Consider the following 19,965-nt stretch of genomic DNA (forward strand, 5'->3'; position numbering starts at 1 on the left):
TTTTTAACAAAACAGAATCACTTTCATACCACCATGACATTTTGTATTTGTTCTTCTGGCAGAACAGGGTATTGGTGATGATAAACCCATGTTCAGCACATTTGGTAAGGAGAAGAATGCCGTTGTTGGAGTTGACATTTCCAATTCGTTCCCTGCCAATGGTTCCATTCCAGAGATTGGAATCTCTTCCAACTCTGGCATTTGTTATAACCGAGGCAGGAGGAGTGCAGTGTTAATTCAGTTCCATTTCTCCACGGGTCACAGCATATCAATAAATTTTCCCATCATCTTTCCGCCTCCTCCATGCCAGATTATGACTAGAAGCTTCCAGACAGCATAATCCTGCTCCCATTGCCATTTTCTGGTTACTAAAGGGCTTGGAGGATGTACTCAGAAAGAAAGATGACTGTGTGTGACATCTTTTAACTTGGAGAAACGGTTGCACACCAGCTTTCACATGTATCTTTACAGAATGACACCTTGATCCAATGGCAAGGAAGCCAAGACAATTGGGAGCTGTCGTTCAGCTGCAGCCTTCGTCCGCCAGAACAGCCGTTGAGATATTTCAGATGGCACGTCTTCCTCCACCTGTTCTACCGTTGAGGACTTGTTTGCCAGAGCCCGTCTGCTGAGTATTTCTAGGGTTCCTAACAGGCCTTCACAGTAACCGAAGTGGCCCAGAACATAAAGAGTCCCATCATACTTCACCCTGTTTTGATTGACCCTTTCTTACTCATTGCCCAGGTTCCACGGCGAGGACGAGGGGGTAGACTTTGGAACCTAGCTAGCGACGTCCACATCCCGTGAAAGAATAATAACAAAAAAACTTTGGCTCAACAGTCAGAGGGCCTGGAAATCAGTCATCTCCTACGTTGAGCCAGTTGGCACATTGAGTTTAGTGTTGGACTTACATATTTAAGGAGCCTAACACCTGTTTGGATGGGCACCCTGGACAACTAAATGTTGCCTGAGCAACATGGCATCTGGAGCACTACCGTTGCAATTTGGACTGCGGATCATGATGCAAAATTCAGAGGCTGTACTTCAACTTTGTAGCAGGACCTAATGTCCTGGCCAACATTTATACCTCAACCAAAAACAGATTATCTGGTCATTATTGTATTACTGTTTGTGACATCATGATACATGTCAATTGGCTGGCACATTTACCTACATTGCAGCAATACACTTCAAAAGTACTTCATTGAATTTGAAGTGCTTTCGGAGCTCTTTCGGTGAAAGGTGCTATATAGCTGCAATTTTTTACTTTGTTTCTTTCTCTGCACAGAGGTTTGTTGAGATATGGGATGCACTATTTAAAGATGGTAGAAGAAGAATCCATAATAGCTTTTATAAGAGAAGTGGATAACTATTTGAAAAAGGAAAATTTAAAAGGTTACAGGGAAAAGACAGGAGAATGGAACTGTGAATAACTCAGAGAGCTGGAATAGCAACAGTGGTCTGAATGGCCTCCTATTGTGCTGTAAAATTCTATGATTCTAAATAGAGACCAAAGGACAAACTTTCAGTGAGAGTTGGAGCCAACACAGCTATAAAGATGCTAAGAGAAAATATGTAAGTGCTATACAGAGATAACAAATAATAGACCAACAGAAACTCACAGGTAAGGACACAGATAAAAGACACCAAAAGATCATTAAAAGAGACATCAATTTTTACTTATATATTTTGAGATTAATTGAGATCAACTAATTTACTTTAAACTTTCCTCAATTTAATTTTTATTGCAATATTCAGCCCCATATCTGCATAATTGTAAGCACTAAATGTTTCCAAGACTCATTTTCAGAGTTTGGTTACTGAGTGCAGCAGTAACAGAAAATAAATGTTTACTGTAAAAGTATTTAGTCTTCTCCACTGTTACATGAGCAGTTGTTAAATATTTTGATCATTAATACAATTTTTGAAAGTCTTTGCTGCTGCATTCCCTCAAACAGTTTTTTTTTTGGACACTGAGGCAGGTTTTCACTGTGGAATTAAAAATGCAAAGTGAAGCATCTAAATCTCTGGCAAGTTGTGGCTGTAATGTTTGAAGCTTGTTCTAGATACATTTTCTCATGCCCAACACAAAAGTCCATTTCTCTAGGCAAGCCTTCACTACTTGTAAACCAAAACATGACTTTATGTGCAAAATAATGTGGAATAATAAGCTGCAGAGTAAATAATTAGCCTATTTTTAACTGTTAAGATAGTACAGAATATCCCCATAAACCAAGAGATCTCTGACTGATGATAAATATCACTGTGACAGCTGAAAACTACATATCGAGTTGTTTAAGAAGTAAGAATCCAGATTTAAAACAAAACAATAGATCTTAATTAGATGGTAAAAGTTAATTTAACTCAAGTTTCTCTTTGAAAACAAAAGTTCTGAAACCTGTTGCATTTCTCCATACTTCAGGCAACTCCAACTGCACATTCATAATCAAAAAATTATGAATTGAGAAGGCCTTTCGACCCATCTTAATTCATCTAACCAGAAAAATCTTAATGTTCATCTCCTTGTAGCATCCATTGTTCATTAAATGAATCCAGAGTTTGTACCTACTATATTATTTTAAAATGTAATCCACATGTTGATCACTCTGTGTGAAGAATTTCCTGATATCAGTCCTAAAGGGGCCCTTTTCGAGTTTAAACGGTGTCCACACTTTAAAGTAATGCAATAACATAAAAGCAAAATACTGCAGATGCTGGAAATCTGAAATAAAAACCAGAAATGCTGGAAATACTCAGCAGGTCTGGCAGCATCTGTGGCTGCTTCTCTCTCCACAGATGCTGCCAGCCCTGCTGAGTATTTCCAGCATTTCTGGTTTTTACTTTAAAGTAATACTGCAGGTTATGTTTTACTATACTCTGACGCAATCTAATATACATCTATTAGATCAACTCTCAGTCACCTCTTTTCTTGGTTGAAAAGCTCAAGTTTTTCCAAGTACAAACCTTGGGTGAGAAATGAGTTCCACATCATAACTTCATTAGCTTTTCTCCTTGTAGTGGTACAGTGAGAAAGTAACTGGAAAGTCAGTGCTCCCACCTTGGGCTATATCATCCTCTTTTCTTTTGATATTAAGCTGATATAAAGGAAAATCAAAGAAGTATCCTTTAGAATTGGTCAAAACTATTAATCAAAGTGGAGTTCAAAGGTGCAAAGCGCCTGACAGGTTTTCTGATTCATTTATAATGTCTCTGCAACAAAACAACTCTCCCACAATGCATGACCCCTGTCCCACCCTTGGAGAATAACCACTTCTGATATTAGTTTGTCATCAGAAGTTGCTAAGTAATCCATGTAAACAAAGGCATACAACTACCTCCTTTTGATAGAGGCATTTACATACTAGCCAGGGCTCCATTCCTCACTGGGAGACATTTTAGCAAAATAACTATTTGTTTAAATATAGATATTTTGAAAATTCTTGAGAAAAGAAACTGCACAGCTTTGTCACACAAATGATGAGACTGGGAGAGATGTACCAGTGGCTCTTGATCTACAGGATAATGTGCTAATGTGTTACAACTAAAGCAGCACCATGTACTTCTGAGAATCTTAACACCCAGTTGCAGCATCCTGCTGTCTTGAGTGGCATCATTACCAACAAGTGAAAAATAACATTTGACAAGAGCAACATTTCAGTTTTGACACTTCCCTTTCTCCACTGAACTGAGCAAGAAAAAGACTCTTGGAAGTTCAAAGCGTGCTGACAGTATGATTTAACCACACTGCTGTAATCATGTTCCAGGCACCGTAAATCACTGTCAGCATAATTAGAACACAATTATTTCTACTGATTTCCATAATAATATGGTATCTTGTTGATTGATTGACACTCAGAGAAAAGATTTTTTTTGGTGCGTATCTAATTTGCATTTGTTTAGTTGGTTCATAGCCAACACATTTAATGGTTTGTCTGATTTCACTGAAAAATCTAATTTCTTTAGTCTTGCTGGGAAGAAGACAGATGTTAGATGGGGAGTGGGGGCGCGGGGGTGAAATAAAGTTAAATCAGATTGAAACCCCCTTCTCCAAAGAAAAAAAACACACAATTCTGCTTCAATTAAATTATGAAGAGTTTTGATAGTGAGCAAGGAAAGTCTTTTCCTCTGGCTTGGGAGTCAATGATAAGGAGTAGCTAAGTTGAAATTGTCACTAAGTGTAAGGAGAAAGATTATGATAAATTCCTTGTTACAGTGGGTTTTTGGAGTGTAGAATACTTCATCACAGAGACAGAAACCACTACAGCTTAAGGGACAAGTATATAAATAGTTAAAACAGAGTATGGGGAGAGAGCAAGGCAATGGCATTAGTTTTTGACTGCTTTAATAAATAAAGCACTGGCAATATGGGCTGAATGATTCCCTCCTGTGCTGTGAACTTACATGGTCCCAGACTAGACCCAGGGCTGCTTTAGGTACATGCAAAACCATGGTTGCAGTAAACCCTTAATGCACAGGGGATTCTGTGCAGTCATACCAGGAACCCTTCCACTGGAGTCGTGTGCATTGCTGATGAAATTCCTGTTTACTGCATGGATCTCCTCCAGACCTGAGCATTTTCCTACACAACATTGACTGCACTTTAAAGGTACTTCATTGACTGTGAAGTGCTTTGGGATTCCCTGAAGTCCTGAAAGGCACTATAAAAATGCAAGTTATTTTATTTATCATTGTTAAAGAACCTTACGTGAGGACCTTGATTAAGCAGTTGATGATGACTAAGCCTGGCACACGATACTGGGCTTGGGCGTCAAAACATCAAGGTGGCTGACATGATACAAGCTGCCCTATGTTGGTATTCTATCATATTGAAGGAAGCTCTCTGTTAGGTAACTGATAAAGCTTTGAGACTTGGGACAACTACTACTGGAAAACGTTACGTGGATGCCAGGTCTGAGGATTGTCACGAAAACGTGCTAGGTTGAATAATGATTTTTTTTCAATCCACTGCTAGAAACATGGGTAATCTGGGCATAACCCAGCTAAATTCCTCAGTCTACCACCTACAGTCATAAGGGCTTTGGAACCAGACCCTAAAGACAATGATCAGGGTGTAGTGCTATGAGTACCCCCATCACTGGGGCAAAGGGCTGGGATTTCTCCTCTTTGCTACCAGGGACTCACCCAGTGAGTCCACTGGCTTTAGTCCCTTTGAATTAGTTTATGGACACAAGGTGAGAGGTCCTCTTAAACTAATCAAGGAGAGGTTTCTAGGACAGAGGGGATGAACCTTCAATGTTAAACTACATTTCCATATTCTGTGAGTGACTCACAAGAGCCTGTGCAGTGGCTCAGGAACACCTAAAAACCTCCCAGACTGCTATGAAAAGGCAGGCGGATAAACATGCCAAGGCCAGAACATTTCAACCTGGAGGCCATGTGTTAGTGCTACCACCAACACAGGGAGAACCACTGAAAGCCTGGTTCAGTGGCCCATACAAAATAGTAAAGCGGATTAGTGAGGTGAATTATTTAATTGGCACTCTAGACCGTAGAAAAGAGCAAAGGCTGGGCCACATCAATATGTTAAGGCAGTATCATAACCGGGAAGAGGACAAACAAGCACAGGCCTGTCAGGCAGTCAGAAAAGAGGAGGGCGAAAGGGACAGTGAGGACGAGTTAGAGGGAGGCCTGGAGGATTCCCAAATTGAACTCCCTACTGTCCGGTTAGCTAACACTGAAATATTAGGGAAATTAGGCACCAAACTCTCCTATTTAAATGCAGAACGGAGAGGAGACCTAGCAAGGCTGCTCACAGCGTTTAAACAGATCTGCAGGGATGAACCAGGGTGCACAGCCTTAGCTCTACATGATGTGGATGTAGGCGAGATCCCTCCCATAAAACAAATTCCCTATCACCTAGGTCCCAGGAAACTGACCCAGGTTCGGGAGGAAATTCAGTACGTTCTGGAGCCCAGTCAGAGCAGCTGGAGTTGCCCAATTGTGCTCATGCCCAAGTCCGATAGCTCAACAAGGCTCTGCATTGATTACAGGAAGGTTAATGTAGTGACCAGAGCTGACTCCTACCCAACTCCCCACCTGGAACTCTGTATCAATAGTGTAGGAAGCGCCACCCACATAACAAAGATAGACTTGTTAAAAGGTTCCCTTAACCACCCAAGCTAAAGCGATCTTGGCTTTTGTCACCCCATGTGGCTTATTCCAGGTGATGCCATTTTGATTAGGAAATGCCCCAGCCAACTTCCAAAGGCTGACGAACCAGGTAGTGGCTGGCCTACCCAACTCTGTACTGTACCTGAATGATCAGATGGTATACAGTGGCACTCGGGTGGCGGGGGGGGGGGGGTGGAACCACCTAGAAGCCCCCTTCCGAAGGTTACAATTGGCTGACCTAGTGGTAAATCTTGCAAAGAGCGAGTTTGATAAAGCTCGGGTAGCCAACCAAGGGCATGTTGTGGGTCAAGGGTGGGTGCTGCATTGTTGGATTTTCCCGTCCCCACGACCAAATGGGAAGTAATGTGATTTTTAGGGATATGTGGGTTTTACCACAAGTTCGTCCCAAACTTCAGTACTTAGATACTCCACTGACAGACTTGTTACAAAAAAAAGCAAAGGTAGTGTGGTCAGGGAGGTGCCAAACAGCTTTCGAGAGGCTGAAAGCCATCTTAACCAATGAGCTGGTGTGAGCAGCTCCAAACTTTAACAAACCATTTATAGTGCAGTTGATGCTAGTGACCTAGGGGTAGGTGCCATCCTGCTCCTAGTTTAGTCAGGCATTGAGAAACCAGTTGGGTATTTCTTCAGAAAGTTAAACTTATCAAAAGAGATACTCTACTGTGGAGAAGGAAACTCTGGGACTGTTACTGGCTCTCAAGCACTTCGAAGTATGTGTCCGAAATGGATATAGAGAGACCATACCAACCACAATCCTTTGACATTTGTGGAAAAATTCTGCACCACTTAAGCATGGGCATTAGCAGCAGTCTGGCTTGGCTGGCTGACAGACAACAGCAAGGGCACTGGCGAAATGGCAGTGGTGAGAGGACGAATGCTGTCATCCTGAGAGAGGATAGCAGGTTTGTGCACTGCTGCTCCCCTGGAGTGGAGCCTCAGCAGTCCTCGCAATGTGTTGGAGCACAGATTGCTGGGCTGCTGTGACACACTGCAGTCTCCTTTGCACACTGATATCTGCAGCTGTGATGGCAGCAGTCTGAGCCTTAGTGGCTGCTAGCTGAGCTTGCATGACTTCAGTCTAAGCTTCCACTGTAGACGCCATACATTGGGTGGCTTCTGCTTGTGTTGCAACAGAAGCTGAGGCATTGGCTAACAGCTGCTGCATCGTGGATGGATCCGCTATTGTTCTCATGGAGTTGACCACCACTTCCACGATGGTGAGATTGGGCTCTGAGCAAAGCCCTGTGCCAAAATGGTATCAGACTCCTACATGGTCCCATGCCAATATGCTCCTTGACATTGACAGCAGGATTTCTGGCAGGCCTGCCAATGCTGCAAGTATTTCAGTATGCATACCCATCAGCCTGATGCTGTATGCTGTCCCATCAAAGTCCTCATTTGAGTCCTCTGCAGCAGAACTCATGTGCAACCTTGTTGTCTGGTGAGCTGGCCCTTGTACTGCCCTTGTGCCCTGCCCTGGCTGCCATCCACTCTGCCTGGTATCTCACCACGTGCAGATCCTGCCTCTAAGCTATCCTCTAAGATACACACACAGATAGAGACAGTACAGACAAAAGAATGAAGGGGAAAAGTTTGAAGCAATAGCTGGAGTTCATTTACTATCTTTTGAGTTTGATGTAGAGCCTTTGATTGCAGTTAAATCTTGTCGTTTCGTTGGGGCCCAGTGCACACTTTCAAACTTGTTTCGATGTAGGAGTCTTTTCTCGAGGTTTAATTGGCTTCAGTAGATCTGGAAATTCGTGAGAGAGAAAGAGAGCCAGGGAGAGAGACTTTCCTTCTCTTTTGTCTTCAAAGCAGTCTCTGTCTTCAAAATGTCCAGTGAGCACAATTCAAACCTCCAAGTAGCCAGCAGGTTAGTCATGTGATGAAGTTTTTTCAACAAACACTCTTGCAACTTTTTTGGATTCTCCATCTTAGCAGACACCCTCAGTGGGGGGTGGGGCGGACGGTGACGGTGTATGGAATGCTGGCTTGTTACACATTCAGTGTCTGGTGATTAAAATCCATTTGGGTTAATTGGATCAGGGAGCAATTTCATTCTCTCTCCAGGCAACTGTCTCTTAGTATGTAAATGTTCCCAGCCACTGCTGTTATCTCTTTAAGCAAGTGATCTTTTCAGTCCAGCAACAGTTTAAAATTAGTGTTCATATGACAAAATTAATATGCCTCATTCTTGGCAGGTGGGGTTTTCATGACATCTCCACACCCAGCGAAATGAAATGCGATTTTTAAAAGAGCATTTCATTAAATGAGAATAGAAAGAAGAGTAAATACAGGAAAACACACATGCATCTCTCTCATTCATTCAGAAATCCTGAAAATTGTTACCGTCTGTCATTTCTTGGTAGCAGTGCTGCTTTAAACTGCCCTTTTTTGGCATCCCAATAAACATGTGATTTTTTGAATCATTGAAAGTTTAAGGCAAAAAAGAGGGCACATGGCCCGTCGTGTCTCTGCCGGCCAAAAAACCATCCACCCATTCTAATTCCACCTTCCAGCGTTTGGTCCATAGCCCTGCAGCTTACGGCACTTGAGGTGCATATCCAGACTCCTTTTGAATGAGTTGAGGGTCTTTTTGAATGAGTTGAGGGAACTTTGGGGAAGTTTTTCAGTTTGCACATTTCCATGACTGCCTAGGGTGTCTTTGTTCCTGTTGAGGTCTGCAGGGGGAGGGTTAGATTTAATTAGCCCTAAGTTGGAATTCTGCTCAGGAGAGTCAGTAGTGGATGAATCTATTCTGAACACTCTTTCAGTGCTTTGATGAGTCATGCAAGGGCTTTTCACGTTAGGGGATGGTTGGTTCCCTTTTCTCCTGATTGTGGGGGTAGATCCTCCAGCACACTCCTGCTTGTAGGTATTTGTCCAGATTCTACTGCACTCCTCTGCGGCACTTCGACTAGGTGAGGCATCAAGCTCACAGTTTCTCTGCCCTCTTGAGGACTATCTTTGTCTCTGCAAGTTCCTGTGAATGCAGTGAGCAACTCTGGTGGGGTGCTTCTGATGTTTGCATTTACATAGGTGGATGTGGGGTCTAATTTTTCAAACATTTCGGGCTTGGCTGACCAGACAGTAGGGGTTTTCATCTGGGATTCCTCCCAGACTTCCTTTAACCTGCCCTCATTATCCCTTTTTTCCCCTTTCCTTTCTAACCTTTTGCCAGCTTTGTGCCTGCCTGTCCCCTTTTGTTCTTAGCAGGGGTCCCTTATGGTTCACCGGCTCTCTGCTGGAGGGTCCTCCAAACACCGATACAGGACTTAGGGGTGCAGATTTCATTGTAGGTTGGGGTTTCCCCTGAACTTGGCACATGTGGCATCTCCTCCAGTACTCCACCACATCTTTGTGGAGTTTTGGCCAGTCAAACTGTTGTCTTATGCGTGCTTTGGTTTTTCATTTTTTGACATGTACAGCCACTGTAATCTCGTGGGCCATTCTTAATATTTCTCTCCAGTCCCTCTGCGCACCACTAACTGGTGAACCACTGTCCACTTCTTGCTCTCAGGTCTGCGAGGAGAACTCCACTTCCTCACCAATACCTCATTCTTTAAATATTAGCAGTCAGGGACCCTCAGCTTCAATTTCAGACTGGGCAGCTTGTGCTAACTCTCTCAGCACTGAGTCAGCTCACTGAGCCTCAGCTAAGGAAGATCTATTTAATTCATTCCCTGGGTCTTCTAACTTTCCAAAGAAAGTCTCAGACAGATAGACCTCATGGTCATCTGCCTGCAGTGCCAATTCAGTCTCCTCTGGGGGAGCTGGTTTGATCATGGTCCCATTCACTACACATACAGGGGAACTGCAGGGGACCATCTCCTGCCACTGCCCTGTCTCTCTGACCTCCTGCGGTCTCTCTTTCACTACTGAGGAAACTACCATCTTTGCCCCTGCCAGGTCATTACCTAGGAGCAGCCTTTTCCCAGTAAAAAGGATCTAGTGGCCCCTGTGTCCCTGAGGATTACTATGGGCTTGCGTGCCCCACGCGAAGGGCATGAGGGTTACTCTCCCTTCAGACACAAAATCTGGATAGCCTTCAGGAACCCTACTAAGTTTTCCTGTACTCATACTGGTATGCTTTCTGGGTTTTACAACTGCTGCAGTTAAAGCCACAGCTTGTTCTGTAGTGCTTTCCATCAGGGTCCCTTCTCCTTCACTGAACGGTGTGCCCTGATTAACCCTACAGGCATTCACCTTCGTTTCCAGCAGTCAGCTATTAGATACCCTGCTTCATTACAATGGAAGCACACAGGTCTCCGGGTCTCACTCCTACTTACAGCACTATCCTTTTTGGCTGGAGGAGGGCCCCCTGTGTCTCCTGCTTTTCCTTCTCTCCCAGGACTACTTGGGCTCCTATCACCTTCCCATCCTTTGTCCTTTTTGGATTTGTGGGGGTGACTTAGGAAACGTTTTCCCCTGCGGAACTGACTCATCAGCCAGAACTGCGGCTTTCCGGACTCTATTAACTTTTTGTTCCTCTGCATGGAGAGTGGGAGAGAGTTTTTAAATTCCTCTAGCAAAATTACCTTTCTGAAATTTTCATAGCTGGGCTGCACTTTAAGAGCCCTCAGCCACTGGTCAAAAGTCGGCTGCTTAGTTCTCTCAAACTCTAGGTAAGTTTGATGAGCTTGCTTCTTGAGGGTTCTAAACTTTTGACGATCGGCTTCCGGTACTAACTCATGTACCCCGAGGATGACATTTTTTTGTCACTTCATAATTGGATGAACTCTCATCTGGCAGCAGGGAATAAACATGGGCTTTTCCTATTAACTTGCTTTGTAACAGATTCGTCCAAGCCTCAGCTGGCCACTTTAACAGCCTTACAAGTTTTTCAAAAGATACAAAAAATGCTTCCACATCTCCCTCATTGAATTTTGAAATCAATTGGGGAAATTTTAACAATTCTATACCCAGCCCGGAATTATGCTCCTCCATATTGGCCATGTTTTCACTGGGGTTGCCCCCTAGTTAACTCAAGCCGCCTCAGCTCTCTCTCTTCATATTCCTTCTGGAAGGCTCTCTCTTTTTCTCTTTCTCCTCTGTCTTTTTCTTCACATTCCTTCTAGAAGGTTCTATCTTTCTCTCCATTCTGTCTTTCTCTTTCTACAAATTCAAGTTTCCTCTGTTCCAATTGTATCTTTGCTGGCGATACCCTGTCGGAGTCTGCTTCTGACCCTGTTTCTGCTTCTTCAGATTCAAGGGAAAAATGGTTAACTACTAATCTTAGGAGTTCGGACTTTCTAGCCTTGGCATGGAGTGATCCCACACTGCTCAGCCATTTTTCTCAACTCTTCGATAGACGGTGCTTTTAACTTATCCCAAGTTACTTCACCCTGGCTTGGGGAAATACTGTTGTCAGTCACAGACATGTTAGTATTCTAGCACACACAACCACAAGAAAACCTGGATTGAAATCTTTTCTCTTTTTGATTGTGATCAATTTGACTTCTCACTTCCAATTTTCTCGTTTGTCTGTGGGTTGAATCACGGACGCTAGCCCCCAAATTTCTGTTACGACCAGGTGAGGCAGGGGTCTCAAGGTTCCATCTCAGCCTTTGCCTCGTTGACCGTAACAGGGTTTAATTTTGAAAACACTGTGTTTTTAGCTCTCCCTCCCTTGTTCACTGCTCTCCAATTGTAAGGCAAAGAAATCAACCAGACAGGTTTTCTTAGATTTAAACAAGAAAAGTGCAAGTTTGTTAACCTTAAAACTCTCATTCGGTTAAAACTACTACGAATATGCGACGTGACCACTCTAGCATGCATACGCGATAAACACACGCATATGGAAGCAGTTAAGGAGAAAGAATAAAGGGGAAATGTTTGAAGCAATAGCTGGAGTTCATTTACTTTCTTTTGAGTTTGATGTAGAGCCTTTGATTGCAGTTAAATCTTGCCGTTTCGTTGGGGCCCTGTGCATGCTTTCAAACTAGTTTCGATGTAGGAGTCTTCTCTCTTGAAGTTTAAGTGGCTTCAGTGGCTCTGGAAATTCATGAGAGAGATAGAGCCAGGGAGAGAGACCTTCCTTCTCTTTTGTCTTCAAAGCAGTCTCTGTCTTCAAAATGTCCAGTGAGCACATTTTAAACCTGTGACTACGTTTTTTCAACAGACTCTCCTGCATTTTTTGTGAATTGATGTTTTTACAATGCAATAACGTGGTTCAACAAACATTGTATTAACAAGTAGTTAAAAATAAATTAGCTTTTGTTAAATACTTAAACACTGACACTGCATCTTTAAAAGGAATTGATTTCCCAACTCTATTTATGACAAATCACTTTTTGTTTTCCTCAGAGCTGCTGTGTAGAGCATTGAACAAATTAAGGTTGCAACTTTGTGTGAAAGTAAGTGGTCTGATCACCTGATGTCCAGTTTAGGGTGTTTATCAAAATTTAATTGTACATTAGCTCTGCTGGGAAAGAGAAGGTGAATAAGTTGGAAGAGAGGAAAAATACAAAAAGCAGAATGAAAAGTTCTGTAGTCAAAGTAGAAATCCTTACAGACCATGCTTTCAGTAACTAGTGATACAACTTTTCATGGATGCTAAATCCTGTGGCCATGTTAGGCATGGTATAAGTTACGTACTGCTTTTTGTTTTTTTTCTTGCAGGCTGTCAAGCTACGAGAAGATTGTAGTTGCCCTTCTTTACCATCTTTAGATCCAAGATTGGTCTTCAAGCTCAGCGTGCAGGAGATGCTGAAGCTCTCAAAGAAGAGGGAAGAAAAAATTAGCACATTTTCTGGAACTAAGCAGCTACCTCAGTACCATGAGCCTGGTCCAGCCATAATAGAGAGAATACCCACAGTGGTTTCAGTACAGGCACTCCAAAGTACTCAAAACGCTCATAAATAGATGTATTTCATTTGTATTCAATATCATGGAATCAAAATCAAATTTTTGTGTTCCTTTTTTAAACTGTAACAGTGAGGAGCAGAAATGCTCTGTTGGTTGTTGTCCCATAGCAAATATTCCATCTGCCCCTGAATTTCCAGGATTCTTCTACTTATTTTCTAATTGCTTCCTTAAACGGCTATGGTTCCTTGCTGTTTTGTATTACAGCCAAATAGAGTAGGAAATCTGTTTTGCTTGGAAGAAATAAAACTTGTATGGGGCATTCTTGATGACAGTATCCACTCGGGTATAAAATATTGCGGATGCTGGAAATCTGAAATAAAAATAGAAAGTGCTGGAAATACTCAACAGGTCTGCCAGCATCTGTGGAGAGAGAAACATAGTTAATGCTTCAGGTCAATGACCTTTCATTACTCACAGACCAGAAACGTTAACTCTGTTTCTGTCTCCACAGATGCTGCCAGATCTGCTGAGTATTTCCAGCACTTCCTGTTTTTATACCGCGACTCTGGTGTTGTGTTCCTTGGAATCCTTTTGACCAGAAACGAACCTTGGCTACAAAGGTATTCTGGCTAGTGAAACCTCTTTTAAGGAGACTAGGTCAAAACTAATAACAATGAAAAATGTTTAAGTAGTGCATGTCAATAAAGTAATCAATAAAGTGGTACAATAGTGTAGTATGTAGGAGCATAAATTATGGGGGAGGAAGGAATTCAACCTTGAAAAGAAAACAAAACAAACCTGCATCTAGATAATTGTTTGACAATTAAGATCACTGTGAATTAATGGTAATGTCACATTTAGAGTTATTTTCCTTAACATGTAAGTTCCTGGTGTATACAAGAAAAAGGCAAACTGTTAATCTGCATGCAAAACTTGAATATGCAGTGGTCTTCTTTAAATGTAGTGCTGAATTATTCTATAATATTTCCTTTTTTGCTTCTATATCAGTGCATAAAATCAAAATGTTTCTGGTAATGGAGCAACAGCCTCTGGTTTTCCACAACTTTCAGAGAACATATGAAAATTTCCCAGTTTTACCATATTTGCAAGCTTCAATCTAAAATTGAGAACACGGGCACCAGTACCTCCACTCACTAGTGATCTTTCACTGGGCGACACAAACGTCATATAAAATGGATTTTTTGTTAGCTGTTTGCTTGATCAATTGCAATGAAGCTGGAGAATTTCTTGTACATATTTAAAGGAAAATAAATATATTTTTATGAGCTATCAATCTGTGCCTTTTTCAGTTACTTATTAAAGGTACTATTGAATACCTTGTGCAATCAAGATAAACAGGAATTGTTGCTGTAACAAACAGTGTTCAAGATTGGGCAGGCCCTGTACAGCCACAGAGGTTTCAGGAATGTTTTTATTTTATTTGTTCTGGAGCTGTGCACATCGCTGGCTAAGCCAGCCTTTATTGCCCATCCCTCATTGCCCTTGGGAAGATGGCGGTGAGCTGCCTTCTTGAACCGCTGCAGTCCTTGGGGTGTAGGTACACCCACAATGCTGTTAGGAAGAGAGTTCCAGGATTTTGACCCTGAGACAGTAAAGGAACGACGATATAGTTCCACATCAGGATGGTGTGTGGCTTGTAGAGGAACTTGCAGGTGGTGGTGTTCCCATATATCTGCTGTCCTTGTCCTTCTAGGTGGTAGAGGTCGCGTGATTGGAAGGTGCTGTCGAAGGAGCCTTGGTGAGTTGCTGCAGTGCATCTTGTATATGATACACACTGCTGTCACTGTGTGTCAGTGGTGATGGGAGTGTATGTTGAAGGTGGTGGATGGGGTGCCAGTCAAGCGGGCTGCTTTGTCCTGAATGGTGTCGAGCTTTTTGAGTGTTGTTGGAGCTGCACCCATCCAGGCAAATGGAGAGTATTCCATCACACTCCTGACTTGTCCTTTGTAGATAGTGGACAGGCATTGGGGAGACAGGAGGTGAGTTACTCACTGCAGAATTCCAGCCTCTGACTTGCTCTTGAATCCACAGCATTTATGTGGCAAGTCCAGTTCAGTTTCTGGTCAGTGGTGACCCCCCAGGATATTGATAGCGGGGATTCAGCAATGGTAATGCCATTGAACCTCAAGGGGAGATGATTGGATTCTCTCTTGTTTGAGATGGCCATCGACTGGTGCGAATGCTACTTGCCACTTATCAGCCCAAGCCTGGATGTTCTCCAGGTCTCGCTGCGTCTTGACATGGGCTGCTTCAGGATCTGAGGAGTCGCGAATAGTGCTGAACATTTTGCAATCAGCGAACATCCCCACTCCTGACCTTTTGATGGAGGGAAGATCATTGATGAAGTAGCTGAAGATGGTTGGGCCTAGGACAGTTCCCTGAGGAGCTCCTGCAGTGATGTCCTGGGACTGAGATGATTTACCTCCAACAATCACAACCATCTTCCCTTGTGCTAGGTATGACTCCAACCAACGGAGCATTTTCCCCCTGATTCCCATTGACTCAGTTTTGCTAGGGCTCCTTGATTCCATACTCTGTCAAATGCTGCCTTGATGTCAAGGGCAGTCACTCTCACCTCACCTCTTGAGTTCAGCTCTTTTGTCCATGTTTGGACCAAGGCTGTAATGAGGTCAGGAGTTGAGTGTCCCTGGCGGAACCAAAGTGAGTGTTAGTGAGCAGGTTATTGCTGAACAAGTGCCGCTTGATAACACTGCAAATGACATCACTTTGCTGATGATCGGGAGTAGACTGATGGGGCGGTAATTGGCCCAGTTGGATTTGTCCTGCTTTTTGTGTACAGGATATACTGGGGCAATTTTCTACATTGTTGGGTAGATGCCAATGTTCTAGCTGTACTGGAACTGCTTATTTTTCATTATTAGTAAGCTGTAAAGTTACCAAAATTTTGATTGATTTCCAGACTCTACCCGGTCAATCTATACTCAGATTTTTTTGCTAGGATATTGCCTACCACATGATGCATTTGCTACCATACTCTATTAAGAATAAGTTAAAATGTTGCCACAAAAAATCTGCTAAAATGACAAGCTTCAGCAATAGGCAGAGAACTGACCTTAGTCAACCAACCCGTACTTGCAAAACTTAGAACACAATGTCTAATGTTAGATGTGATTCTGCGATTAGACAGCACTTGAACAATCCTGAGTGTGCTAAGAATTATGCCAACAACCAATTTAAGATTATCAGTTTGGAATGTGCTTCACTTATGCTTGCTAGAAGCTACATATATTCATATGCAGCGACCTGCCCTCTGCAGGCAAAAGAAATTATGTTCAGGCATTGCACTTTTTTTGAATTAAAAAAAAAATATGACGGACATTAGTTCTTTCGTGCATTCTCCATGGCAACACCTCACCAATCAGAGTCGATTTGCCAACCAATTAGCACCCTTTTCTCGTGCAGTATAAATTATTGCTCCCTTTGAAATTTGGCACTCTTGCATCTGTCCTGACGAGTGCAAGATGAAAAGCTTTGACAGCATGACTCTTTTTCAGCAATATTCAAAATGTTTAATTAAAAATTGTTAATTGTTATCACTTATAGTTTCAAATATGTTTGGCTTCATGTTAGGGAAATGTGTGGTAGCATTTAATTGTAGACCAAAATGTAAACCTGAAAAGTTTAGTCATATCAAGGAAACTGGAAACATATCATTGAGAACAAGTAGTGAGAACATTTTTCTCATTCCCTTACTGCTGTCTAGTTACATGGCAGTGGGGGTAAGAAATGGAAATACACTTCTGAAATGGTACTAAGCCTATGCTGGTTTGTGGAATGAACATTGATCCCAGCCTTTAAATTTGTGTTATTTTTCATCCTCCTCCACTGCCTTTCTTTCTTGCTGAAAGTCATACGTTCCTGCTGGGACACAGTCACACAAATAGTGGCAGCTCTTTTGGAGCATTCTGCGTAGCAATTGTAGCAAGATTTTTGTGTGGAACTGGGCTGCAAAATTTGGCTCTGTAGTTTTGGTGCTGTGGGTGCCAGTTTAGCAGCAAAAAGGTGTCCATTCTGCTTCTGCCCATTTCCTGGGAGGCGCTTGCTGAATCATAGAATAGAAAGTTTAAGGCACAGAAAGAGGCCACTTGGCCCATCGTGTCTGTGCTGGCTGCAAAACGATCCACCTATTCTAATCCCACCTTCCAGCATTTGGTCCGTATCCCTGTAGTTTATGGCACTTGAGCTGCATATCCAGACACCTTTTTAATGAGTTGAGGGTCTCTGCCTCAACTACCCTTTCAGGCAGTGAGTTCCAGACCATCACTACCTTCTGGGTGAAAAAGTTTTTCCTCATCTCCCCTGTCATTTTTCCACCAATCACTTTAAATCTATGCCCCCTCATCACGGACCTCTCTGCTCGGGTGAATAGACCACCTCCACTCTATCCAGGCCCCTCAAAATTTTGTACATTTCAATCAGATCTCCCCTCAGCCTTCTATGTTCCAAGGAGAACAACCCCAGCCTATCTAATATTTCCTCATAGCTGCATTTTTCCAGTCCTGGCAACATCCTTGTAAATCTCCTCTGTACCCTCGCTAGTGCAATTACATCCTTTCTGTAATTAGGTGACCAGAACTGCACACAGTACTCAAGTTATGGCCTAACCAATGAGTTATACAGTTCCAGCATAACCTCCCTGCTCTTGTATTCTATACCTCGGCTAATAAAGAAAAGGATTCCATATGCCTTCTTAACCACCTTATTGACCTATCCTGCTACCTTCAGGGATCTGTGGACATTTACTCCAAGGTCCCTTACTTCGTCTACACTTCTCAGTATTTTCCCATTAATCGTGTATTCCTTTGCCTTGTTTGACCTCCCCAAATGCATCACCTCACACTTCTCCAAGTTGAATTCCATTTGCCACTTTTCTGCCCATCTGACCAGACCATCAATATCTTCCTACAGCTATCCTCCTCGCTGTCTACCCCACTGCCAATCTTTGTGTCATCCGCAACAACAACTGCACTGCCCTCATCCACTCTCTCTGTTACCTCATCAAAAGCTCAATCAAGTTAGTCAAATATAATTTGCCCTTAACAAACCTGTGCTGGTTTTCCTTTATGAGTCCATTCCAAGTGGCTGTTAATTTTCTCCCATATTGTTGTTTCTAAAAACTTGCCCACCACTGATATTAAACTGACTGGCCTGTAATTGCTAGGGTTTGTCCTTGTTCCCTTTTAGAACAAGGGTGTGACATTTGCAATCCTCCAGTCCTCTGGCACCACGTCTGTGCCTAAGAAGGATTGGAAAATTGTGGCCAACACTTTCACAATTTCTAATCTTACTTTCCTCTGCATCCAAGGATGCATCCCATCTTGATTGGGTGACTTACCTATTTTAAGTAATGCCAGCCTTCCCAGCACCTCCTTTTTACCTACTTTTATCACACCCAGTATCCCAGCAATCTCCTTTTTACCTACTTTTATCACACCCAGCATCCCAGAAATCTCCTTGTTTACTGTAGCTTTGGCAATGTCCTCTTCCTTGGCAAACACCAATACAGGGTACTCATTACAACAAAAGCAAAATATTGTGGATGTTGGAAATCTGAAATAAAAACAGAAAATACTGGAAATACTCAGCAGGTCTGACAACATCGTGAAGAAAGAAGCAGTGTTAACTGAACATTTCCAGCCCCGTGGAGACAGTTTTTGAGGCGGGGGTGGCTGGGAAAATAGAGAGAAACTGCATCGGAACAGCTCCCGAATGCCTTCCTCCCTCGGGGGGAATTTTCCAGGGCTGGGCTTGAAACAAATTGGAAGCCCACTCCTTGGAGGCGAGCAGCCAATTAGGCCAAATGGCACCTTGGCAAGGCTGTTAGCATGGGTGTTATATGTGTGCGCCAAATGTATGTAGAGTAGGCAGATCGTGCAGTCAGTCAGCGTCTAGCACTGATCTGATGCCAGAAATGCCATTTTGGACCTCGCTGCTCGAGTTAACTCCCTCTCAAACATTCGGGGAGGTGGTGGCATAGTGGTATTGTCACTGGACTAATAACCCAGAGACCCAGGGTATTGCTCTGGGGACATAGGTTTGAATCCCACCACAGCAGAAGGTGGAATTTCAATTTAATTAATAAATCTGGAATTTTTAAAAAATCTAGTCGAATGATGGCCATGAAACCGTTGTCAATTGTTGTCAAAACCCATCTGGTTCATTAATGTCCTTTAGGGAAGGAAATCTGCTGTCCTTATCTGGTCTGGCTTCCATGTGACTCCAGACCCACAGCAATGTGGTTGACTCTGAAATGCCCTCTGAAATGGCCTAGCAAGCCACTCAGTTGTATCTAACCGTTACAAAGTCAATACGGAATAAAACCGGATGGACCACCCGGCATCGACCTAGGTACTGGAAATGGCAATGGCAAACCCAGCCTTGTCGCCCCTGCAAAGTCCTCCTCACTAACATCAGGGGGCATTTGCCAAAATTGGGAGAGCTGTCCCACTAACTTGTCTAGCAACAGCCTGACATAGTCATACTCACGGAATCATACCTTACAGACAATGTCCCAGACAAGGCCATCCCCATCCCCGGGTATGTTATGTCCCACCGGCAGGACAGACCCAATAGAAGTTGCGGCACAGTGGTATACAGTCGGAAGGGAGTTGCCCTGCGAATCCTCAACGCCAAATCCAGACCCCAAGAAGTCTCATGGCATCAGGTCAAACATGGGCAAGGAAACCTGCTGATTACCACCTACTGCCCTCCCTCAGCTGATGAGTCAGTGCTCTCCATGTTGAACAACACTTGGCTGAAACACTGAGGGTGGCAAGGGCACAGAATGTACTCTGGGTGGGGGACTTCAATGTCCATCACCAAGAATGGCTCGGTAGAACCACTACTGGCCGAGCTGGTCGAGTCCTAAAGGACACAGCTGTTAGACTGGGTCTGCGGCAGGTGGTGAGGGAACCAACAAGCGGTAAATATACTTGACCTCGTCCTCACCATTTGTCTGCTGCA

General features: G+C 43.1%; 1 protein-coding gene across 1 annotated transcript in view; it reads left to right on the plus strand.

The window, feature by feature from the left end:
- oma1 (OMA1 zinc metallopeptidase) overlaps window positions 1–14,246 on the plus strand; it is a 70,961-nt gene extending 56,715 nt beyond the window's left edge. The window contains exon 9 of the mRNA XM_068037220.1: window positions 12,775–14,246. Within this exon, the coding sequence (XP_067893321.1) occupies window positions 12,775–13,017 (243 nt within the window). The 3' untranslated portion in view covers window positions 13,018–14,246. The remainder of the gene's footprint in view (window positions 1–12,774) is intronic.
- Window positions 14,247–19,965: the final 5,719 nt, after the last annotated feature.

The sequence above is a fragment of the Heterodontus francisci genome, chromosome 8 (genome assembly GCF_036365525.1).
Source record: "Heterodontus francisci isolate sHetFra1 chromosome 8, sHetFra1.hap1, whole genome shotgun sequence".
NCBI lineage: Eukaryota > Metazoa > Chordata > Chondrichthyes > Heterodontiformes > Heterodontidae > Heterodontus > Heterodontus francisci.